A 10,715-nucleotide genomic window follows, 5' to 3' on the forward strand; every position below is an offset into this window, starting at 1 on the left:
GGAAACCATCATTCTCAGCAAACTATCACAAGAACAGAAAACCAAACACCGCATGTTCTCACTCATAGGTGGGAACTGAACAATGAGAACACTTGGACACAGGAAGGGGAACATCACACACTGTGGCCTGTCATGGGGTGGGGGGAGTGGGGAGTGATAGCATTAAGAGATATACTTAATGTAAATGATGAGTTAATGGGTGCAGCACACCAACACGGCACATGTATACATATGTAATAAACCTGCACATTGTGCACATGTACCCTAGAAATTGAAGTATAATAAAAAAAGAATATGCAGATGAGAACAAAGAAAACAAAAATAAAAACAAAACAACAAATAAAAGAAATGTGGAGAAATCACATTACCTGACTTTAAATTATACTACTGAGCTATAGTAATCAAAACATCATGATACTATCATAAAAGCAGACACATGGTATTGTCATAAAAGCAGACGAATGCAACAGAATAGAGAAACCAGAAACAAAGCCACATACCTACAGTGAACATACATTTGCAAAAGGCACCAGAAACATACACTGGGGGAAAAGACAGTTTCTTCAATATATGGTGCTGGGAAAACTGGGTATCTATATGCAGAAGAATGAAACTAGACCACTATGCTTTTTTTGTTTGTTTGTTTGTTTTGTTTTGTTTTGTTTGTTTTTGAGATGGAGTCTGGATCTGTTACCCTGGCTGCAGTGCAGTGGCACAATCTTGGCTCACTGCAACCTCTGCCTCCTGGGTTCAAGTGATTCTCTTGCCTCAGCCTCCCAAGTAGCTGGGATTACAGGCACCCACCACTATGCCTGACTAATTTTTCTATTTTTAGTAGAGAAGGGGTTTCACCATGTTGCCTAGGCTGGTCTCATAAACTCCTGACCTCAGGTAATCCGCCTGCTTCAGCCTCCCAAAATGCTGTGATTACAGGCGTGAGCCACCACACCTTGCCTAGACCCCTATCTCTCACCATATACAAAAGACAAATAAAAATGGATTAAAGACTTAAATCTAAGACCTCAAACTATGAAACTGGTACAAGAAAACATTGGGGGAAATCTCTAGGACAATAGTCTAAGTAAAAACTTCTTGAGTAATACTGTACAAGCACAGGCAACAAAAGCAAAAATTGACAAATGTGACCGCATCAAGTTAAACAACTTCTGCACAGCAAAGGATACAGTCAACAAAATGAAAAGACAATCCACAGAATGGGAGAAAATGTTTGCAAGCTACCCATCTGACAAGGGATTAATAAGCAGAATATGTAAGAAGCTCAAACAACTCTATAGAAAAAAAAATCCAATAATCCAATCAAAAAATGGGGAAAAGATTTGAACAGACATTTCTCAAAAGAAGACATACAAATGGAAAACAGGCATATTAAAAGGTACTCAACTTCGCTGATCATCAGAGAAATGCAGATCAAAACTACAATGAGATATTATCTCGCCTCAGCTTAAATGGCTTATATCCTAAAGATAGGCAACGACAATTGCTGGTGAGGACGTGAAGAGAAGGGAACCCTTGTACACTATAGATGGGAATGTAAATGAGTACAACCACTATGGAGAAGAGTTCAGATATGTCTCAAAAAACTAAAAATTGAGCTACAATATGATCCAGCAATCCCACTGCTGTGTATATATCCAAAAGAAAGGGAATCAGTATATCAAAGAAATAACTGCACTCCTATGTTTGTTGCAGCACTATTTACAACAGCTAAGATTTGGAAGCAACCTAAGATTCCATCAACAGATGAATGGATAAAGAAAATATGGTACAGATATACAATGGAGTACTATTTAGCCATAAAAAGAATGAGATCCAATCATTTGCAACATCGTGGATGGAAGTGGAAATTGTTAAGTGAAATAAGCCTGACACAGAAAGACAAACATTGCATGGTTTTGCTTGTTTCTGGGTTCTAAAAAAGCAATTCAACTTGTGGGCGTAGAGTAGAAGGATGGTTACCAGAGGCTGGGAAGGGTAATAAGAGTTTGGCAGGAGTTGGGGATGGTTAATGGGTACAAAAAATAGAAAGGATGAATATGAGTTAGTATTGTTAGCACAATAAGGTGAGCATAGTCAATAATAATTGCATATTTTTAAATAAAGAATGTAATTGGATTGCCTATAACTCACAAGATAAATGCTTGAGAGGATGGTTACTCCATTTTCCATGCTGTGTTTATTTCACATTGCCTGCCTGTGTCAAAATGCCTCATGTACCTTATAAATGTGTATTAATACGTGCATAATGTACCCACAAAAATAAATAAAATATTAAAGTAAATAAATTCAGAAATTATTTCTAGAGATATTCTGATTTCTGATAATATTGGTATAAAATAGACATGCACACATCAAAATGTAATGAACATTTATGATTTTTAAAAATAAACTACCTGTTATCATAAGATTATAAGAAAGTTAAGATTTCTAAGAAAGTATGAACAATTATCTCCAGAAGATAATTTTCTAATTTTAAAAATATCTCAGGCAATAAAGACATTTTATGTTATTGTCAGGAAGCTTTATTAACTTCAGTATTCATAGTTGTTAAACCTTATACATAAAGTTTTGCATCTCTAAAACTCAGGAATTCTGCTGACTTGATTTTTGTGTGTGGAGAATGGGGTCTTTCTATATTGCCCAGGGAGGTCTCAAACACCTGGACTCAAGCTATCCTTTCGCCTCTGCCTCCATAAGTGTTAGGATTACAGGTGTGAGCCACTATGCCTGGCCTGATGTGATTTTTCAGTCCCCGTTTTCTCTCCTCATGTGAATACGGGGTCCTGCTTGAGCAGCATCTTGAGTTGATGTTTTAGAATTACATTTTTCATTCAATTAAAAATGCATATTACCATAATATTTCAGAAATAAATGTTTGTTTACATTAGTAAAAGTATATTTTATATCCTTGAAACAAATGTTGAAATAAATAATCGAAATTTTGAATCTCAAGATTTTTTTCTCCTCTTGTTTTCATTTTCAAAACTTCAGAGAAGGGTATAGTGTTGCATGATTTAATTCTGTGAGTTTAGTATAATTTAAAAATATTACTCCTCTTCACATTATATGCTTTTCCTGAGTAAGGTCATCCACTCTTGCTTTCTGGGTGCCTCAAATTTGTTATGTCACACACTGAAGACATTGTCCTTGACCCTTTCCTGATGTTTTGTAATCTACTCTGTCATCTGGTTTCATCATCCTAGGAAATAACACCTAGTTAGTAGCACTGAAACATTGAAGCAGGACAATTTCTACATTTCAGCACTTTCTCAAATCATCAGTTCAGTCACTTGCAAATTCTATATTTTCTACTGCTTAGCATTTTTTATATCTCATTATCATAATTCACTCTCTGACTCATAATTTTGAAATACTCTTGTTTAATTTCCCCCATGCCATGCTCATATCTATCTTTTTGTTGCTGCCAAGGTGACTTTTATAAAATATATTTATAATGATATATAACTCATCTGCTTTTGAATGGTTCCCCATTACATGATGGGGAGAGTTCACACTCTAGTATGGCCCATATCTTTTGTGGTTTGGCCTGATTCTCCCATTTTCTCTCTCCATTCCATTCCCTCTCACTATGTTCCACTCTTACAGCATTATTTTGGTACCCTTCATTTGCCCTATCATTTCATGCCTCATCCTTTTGAGCATGCTTCTCTGTCTAGAAACCCTTCCTGCCCTCACTGTTCTTTTCTTGGTCTATGTTTCAAAATATGGCTCTATTTTTGTAGCATTTCCTGAGCTCCCCAAGTAGAACTGATTGTTCTTTTCCTTGTGCCTGTACTTATTTTTTCACTTTAGTTGTAGAACTCATGGACTATACTTTTCTGTTTTTATTACCTTTTATATATCTCTAACTTTGCTGAAATATAAGGCAGGACCTGACTTTTACTTATATTTTTAGCTTCTCCCCAAATATTGCTTATGATTTGATAAACACAGTACATTTTTGTTGTCTTACTGACAGAATGGTGAGTAAATACAATGTTTTCTGAAGTTGCTGTTCTTTTCTTTTTAATAGGTGAAAGCAACAGAGCCAGCAAATGGAAAAAGACAAAATGGTATGGGTATTATTGAGAGTGCTCCACAAGAGCACACAAATAATGAAATTTTAATTTTGATTCAAAAATGTTCGAGGTGGTAAGTTAGTGAATATATCTGAAAAACAGCATATACTAAGTATTTTCAATAGAAAAACCACCAACCTATGTAGATCCAAACATAATATTCATTTCTTTCCCACAGTATTTTTCTGTCTGTCTTTATACTACCAACTTTTTCCTGAAACTACTTCAATTCCTCAATTCCCTGAAACTTTTTTCTTTTTCTTTTTGCTATTACTTTTGTTTCACTGAAATATTTATGGGTGAAGACAAACTTGTATAGGTATATAAAATTCATAGTGATAAATTTTCTCATGAGTGTATCTGTGTTTTATAGATGTGCCATTCGCAGTAAAATCAGGACAAAAGGAAGATATCCAATCACATTTGGACAGCAAGGTATTATCTATTGTTATTGCTGCAGTTATTATTTTAGAAAATAAGCATTCAGTGATGTTACAACATAAAAGAGAATGCTTTCACTTCACTTTTGTGCCTCTGCATATGCCCATAAATAATTATTTTCTGGCCAGGCACAGTGGTTCACGCCTGTAATCCCAGCACTTTGGGAGGCAGAGGCAGGTGGATCACCAGAGGTCAGTAGTTTGAGACCAGCCTGGTCAACATGGCAAAATCCAGTCTCTACTAAAAAAACCCAAAAATTAGCCAGATGTGGTGGTGCACACCTGTAATCCCAGCTACTCGGGAGGCTGAGGCAGAAGGATCACTTGAACCCAGGAGATGGAGGTTGCAGTGAGTCGCGATTGCACCATTGCACTCCAGCCTGGTCAACAAAGCAAGACTCCATCTCAAAAAATTTATTTTCTTACATTATCAGCCCATAATTAGTACAGTAATTATGTACAAAGTATATCACTGCTGCATAGTACAATTCTGTTAATTTGGAGGATTCGTGTAAAAAGCCAGTGTCACATAGTACAAAATTTATAAGGGTTAGAAGTCACAAGGAATCAAACTTAATCTAAAGTTAAGTTTATCTAGAAACTAAAAAATTGTTCCATGTCAATATATAGCCAAATGTATGATTCTGTGTTCTACCTGGATGTGTAAAAGTGCTAATGAGATTCAGAGAGAAAGAGTTTGGACTGGAGTTTTGTACAACTTGAAACCCGAAAAGACAATGCCTGGGATTTAAAATACTACTGTATTTGGATTGACTAGTATAGATGTGCAAAAAAATTTCAGAAGAAGCAAAAGCATGGGGAGTTGTAAATAAGTGAAGCTATAAACACAGTAGTTTGGTTTAGTGGTGTTTTATTAAGTAGAAATCATATTCAAAAAAAGAAAACATTAGTACCTTTATGGTAAATGATGACTATTCTAAGGTGACAACAGTAGAAAGAGATGAAGGGGCCTGGCTTCTCAGAAGCAGTTGCTGTATTGTGATACCAGCACCAAGTTGGTCAAAAGACATGTTGTTATCCTGGTGCTTTAACTTACTAGCTATGAATTTCTGGTAAAAGTTATTTAACCTATTTGAATGTCGAGTGATGCCCCTCATAAAAAGGGTACTAGTATGTACTCCTAGGCATGTGTAATGAACAAATGCGCTGAAAAATTGGAAAGCATTTTGTAAACCTGAGAGTGTGACCACTAATGTATAATAAAGTGATCCACAGGGGTATTCGGTGTCTCAATAAGTATTGAGGATGCTTCACGTAAACCCTGAGGACAATACAATGACAATAGCATCAAGAAAAGTTTGGGAAAGTCAGAGTGGGCATGTGGATTTCTAGTTTGGGGAACATGAGTTTCAGCAGACTATTACTAGAGAACTCTTCTAGGAATCTAGTGGTTTGGTGCTTAAGACATTCCCATGGAAATTTAAGTGTTTTGACCTTGAGTGAATTTCTACTGTTGAGCACCAACTCTGCTAGGCAACTAGAGACTGAATATAGATGATGGGGGCTTAGGTTACAGCAGCAAGAAGAGAAAAACAAGTAAATAACCCAGCATTGTAAGTTGAATGTGCTTCCTATAAAGAAAACAGAGAAGACAGAGATTATTGGAGAAGTTTGTAGTTAGCATGGGGATGGGAGTGGCAGTAAAGTTCTGTAGTCAGAGGAGATGTTTCTGCATGTGACATTGAAACTGTCAACTAAAGGATGAAAGGAGCCAGCCATGGGAAAGTCTAGGAGGAGGACATTCTGGACAGAGAGGAAACAATGGATCTCATCTGTTCATCATTTTCTTGTTAACATCCTGGAATCACCAGAAAGTGGGGTTACCATCATCAACTTCATCATCATCATTATTTTTATTACTATAATGTGTAGAAAAGAAAATGTGAAATTACCTTGCCTGGCACATTTTAAATGCTTCACAAATGAATGTTCTGAATGTTCTTGTTCTGCTTTTTTTTTTTTTTTTGAGATGGAGTTTCACTCTTATCGCCCAGGCTGGTGTACAATGGTGCGATCTTGGCTTACTACAACCTCCACCTCCCAGGTTCAGGGGATTCTCCTACCTCAGCCTCCACAGTAGCTGGGATTACAGGAGCATGCCACCACATCCAGCTAATTTTTATATTTTTAGTAGAGGTGGGGTTTTGCCATGTTGGCCTGGCAGGTCTCAAACTCCTGACCGCAGGTGATCCATCTGCCTCAGCCTCCCAAAGTGCTGAGATTACAGGCGTGAACCACTGCCTGAACCCAGCCTTGTTCTGCTTTTTATACTAAGACTCAATATACTTTGTTGAAGTTACTTTTTTATTGGGAGAGCATTGCTTACTATATCTAATATTTGCTTACTTATATATATAAGTATATATAGACATAATATATATATATGTTTATATATAGACATAAACTAAAGGTTTTCTCATTGGTTTGTAGTTGTATTCAACCATTTTTTCTATCAGTAAAAATGGTATGAAAGACTGTGTAGATTTCTCCAAGCCCTTGTTTACCTAAATGAAGGAGCTTCTACCATGTTCTGTTTAAACGCAACATGACACACACCACAGTTTCTTATTGTGCTGTCTTAACATTTACATTTTCTGTAACTAGAAATCTTTTAAATATTTAATGCTTTCAGTGTATTACCAAGTGTATTGTGTAGTATTTTAAATGGTCTCTTACATTTGGTTGGGAATGTAGGGTAGAGTTAGGTATTTTGAAGTTAGTCTCTTGCTGCAATATGCACATAAGTCATTATTTGGCCTGTGAATATATTTCTTGTAGCCTTTTAGTCTGGGTGTGCAAAGTCAGTAGCCCTGTGAAGATAAAAGATAAGTTTGATTTAGAGAGCCTATCTATGTAAGCTTCTCTATTGAATAATTTAGGTTCCCAACACATGTTCTTATTTTGAAGTTATCTGAATGAAAAACACCTTCTTTAAAAGAAAGTGTTTGGGAAATCTTTATGTAACTACTACTTCTTTTTCATCTTCTTGAAACTCATTGTTGTTATTAATTTTTACAGAAGATCTCCAAGAATCACACAGAGAATGGTGGCACTCATGTATCTGGGGCTACAGACTGTAAGACAAAATATGTAATAAATGGGCAAGAAGAAGGTAAAAACTGTATATCATATCATACTAAGGCTCAATATACTTTGTTGAAGTTACTTTTTTATTGGGAGAGTGCTGCTTACTATATTTAATATTTGCTTACTTATATGTAGACATAAACTAAAGTTGAATGACAGTATGTCTCTTTTGCTTACTTATATTTAGACATAAACTAAGTTGAATGACAGTATGTCTCTTTGAAAACACGAGCACTAGTATATTCTAATAGCCAGATAAAACTTCTTAAAATGACTTCTTTTTTTAAAAAATTTTTTTGAGATGGAATTTCACTCTTGTTGCCCAGGCTGGAGTGCAATGTTGCGATCTCGGCTCACCACCACCTCCACCTCCCAGGTTCAAGCGATTATCCTGCCTCAGCCTCCTGAGTAGTCGGAATTACAGGCATACACCACCATGCCTGGCTAAGTTTTTGTATTTTTTCTATATGCTTCATTTTCATTCTTTAAGCTCTGGTGCCTGACACATAGCAGGACTCCATAAATAATTGCTGAGTAAAATATATAAAGGCTGTTTATAGAAAGATGATTTGCAAGTTGTCCCCTATTGTGTAGAAGCAAAGGAGACAGTCATGTGAAGCAATAACATACAGTTAAGGTGGTAAAGATGCAGTAGAAAAATCAATAAAATACTAAGGCAGCCCCAAGAAAGGAGACACCTGTTTATCTGGGGAATAAAGATACTAGTTAAAAAAATCACCAGAATCAACGAAGACTTCACATAGCCACCTATTTTAAAAGAAGAAAATAAATTTGTCAGAATAGTAGAGGAAAGCATTTCAGGTATTAGGAACAGGGTGCACATCGATAAAAGTGTAAACAGTTGTTTTGGAAATCATCAATCAGGTACTACCATGAAATAGAGAGTAGTATACCTCATTACTATGTAGGGATGTTTCTACTAAATTTTAAAGTATATTTCTAATTTTTAATTTTTTGGGTACAAGGTAGGTGGATATATGGACTACGTGAGATATTTGGATACAGGCATACAATATATCATAATCACATCATGGTAAATAAGATATCTATCACTTCATGGATTTATCCTTTGTGTTAAAAACAATCCAATTATACTGTTTTAGTTATTTTTAAATGTACAATTAAGTTATTATTGACTTTAGCCACACTGTTGAGCTGTCAAATACTAGATCTTATTCATTCTATTTTTTGGCACCCATTAACCATCCTCTCGTCCTCCCTCAATACTGCCCCGCCACTCTTCCCAGCCTGTGGTAATCATTATTATACTTTATCTCCATTAGTTCAATTGTTCTAAGTTTTAGTTTTGAAAAATAAATGAGAATATGCAAAGTTGGTTCTTCTGTGCCTTGCTTATTTCAGTCAGCATAATGACCACCAGTTCCATCCATGCTGTTGCAAATGACAGGATGTACTTGTTTTTCATGGCTGATTAGTACTCTATTGTGTATATGTACCACAATTTCTTTATCCATTTGTCTGTTGTGAAAGGTGTAGGTTGCTTCCAAATCTTGGCTATTGTGAATGATGCTGCAATAAACATGGGAGTGCAGACATCTCCTTGATGTACTAATTTCCTTTCTTTTGGGTATATATCCAGCAGTGAGATGGCTGGATCATATGGTAGCTCTATTTTTAGTATTCCGAGGAACCTCCAAACTATTGCTCATAGTCATTGTACTAATTTACATTCCCACCAACAGCATACAAGGTTTCCCTTTTCTTCACATCCTCATCAGCATTTGTTATTGCCTTTTGTCTATAAGCCATATTAACTGGGGCAAGGTGACATCTCATTATAGTTTTGATTTGCATCTCTCTGATGATCATTGATGTTGAGAACCTTTTCATATGCATGTTTGTCATTTGTATGTCTTCTTTTGAGAAATGTCTATTCAGATCTTTTGCCCATTTTAAAATTGAATTATTAGTTTTTTTCCCATACAGTTATTTGAGCTCTTTGTGTATTCTGGTTATTAATCCCTTGTCAGATAGGTAGTTTGCAAATATTTTCTCCCATTCTGTGGGTTGTCTGTTCCCTTTGTTGATTGTATCTTTTGCTGTACAGAAGCATTTTAACTTGATGTGACCCCATTTGTCTATTTTTGCTTTTGTTGCCTGTGCTTGTAGGATATTACTCAAAAAATGATTGCCCACAGTGATGTCCTGGAGAGTTTCCCCAGTGTTTTCTTCTAGCAGTTTTATAGCTTGAGGTCTTAGTTTTAAGTCTTTAATCCATTTTGATTTGCTTTTTGTATGTGGTGAGGGATAGGAGTCTAGTTTCATTCTTCTGCATATAGATATCCAGTTTTCCCAGCACCATTTATTGAAGAGACTGTCTTTTTCTCTAGTGTGTATGTTCTTCTTCCCCAGTGTGTGAAGTCAAACATGATTTCACTGTAGGTATGTGGATTTGTTTCTGGCTTCTCTATTCTGTTGTGTTGGTCTGTATGTCTGTTTTTATGCCAGTGCCATACTGTTTTAGTTACTATAGCTCTGCAGTATAATTTGGAGTCAGGTAATGTGATTCCTCCAGTTTCTTTCTTTTTGCTCTAGATAGCTTTGGCAATCCTGGGTCTTTTGTGGTTCCATATACATTTTAGGACAGTTTTTTTCTATTGCTATGAGGAATGTCGTTGGTATTTTGATAGGGATTTCATTGAATCTGTAGATTACTTTGGGTAGTATGAACGTTTAAAAAATACTGGTTCTGGCCCGGTGCGGTGGCTCAAGCCTGTAATCCCAGCACTGGTTCTAGCTGGGCGTGGTGGCTCAAGCCTGTAATCTCAAGCCTGTAATCGGGAGGCTGAGATGGGCAGATCATGAGGTCAGGAGATCGAGACCATCCTGGCGAACATGGTGAAACCCCGTCTCTACTAAAAAATACAAAAAACTAGCCAGGCGAGGTGGTGGGCGCCTGTAGTCCCAGCTACTTGGGAGGCTGAGGCAGGAGAATGGCCTAAACTCGGGAGGTGGAGCTTGCAGTGAGCTGAGATCTGGCCACTGCACTCCAGCCTGGGCGACAGAGCGAGACTCCTTCTCCAAAAAA

The 10,715-nt window shown here is 36.5% G+C and overlaps 2 protein-coding genes across 2 annotated transcripts in view; both read left to right on the plus strand.

Annotated features, from left to right (window-relative positions):
* The window catches only part of LOC105555501 (putative ankyrin repeat domain-containing protein 26-like protein), a 55,015-nt gene extending 50,841 nt beyond the window's left edge, over positions 1–4,174 (plus strand). Inside the window, exon 9 of the mRNA XM_012002469.1 lies at positions 4,052–4,174. Coding sequence (XP_011857859.1) covers positions 4,052–4,174 — 123 coding nt within the window. The remainder of the gene's footprint in view (positions 1–4,051) is intronic.
* Positions 4,175–4,468: 294 nt separating this feature from the next.
* LOC105555502 (coiled-coil domain-containing protein 144A-like) overlaps positions 4,469–10,715 on the plus strand; it is a 57,207-nt gene continuing 50,960 nt past the window's right edge. Inside the window, exon 1 of the mRNA XM_012002470.1 lies at positions 4,469–4,532. The gene's annotated coding sequence lies outside the window, so the exon portion shown is untranslated. The remainder of the gene's footprint in view (positions 4,533–10,715) is intronic.

Source organism: Mandrillus leucophaeus, unplaced genomic scaffold (assembly GCF_000951045.1).
Source record: "Mandrillus leucophaeus isolate KB7577 unplaced genomic scaffold, Mleu.le_1.0 Scaffold689, whole genome shotgun sequence".
NCBI lineage: Eukaryota > Metazoa > Chordata > Mammalia > Primates > Cercopithecidae > Mandrillus > Mandrillus leucophaeus.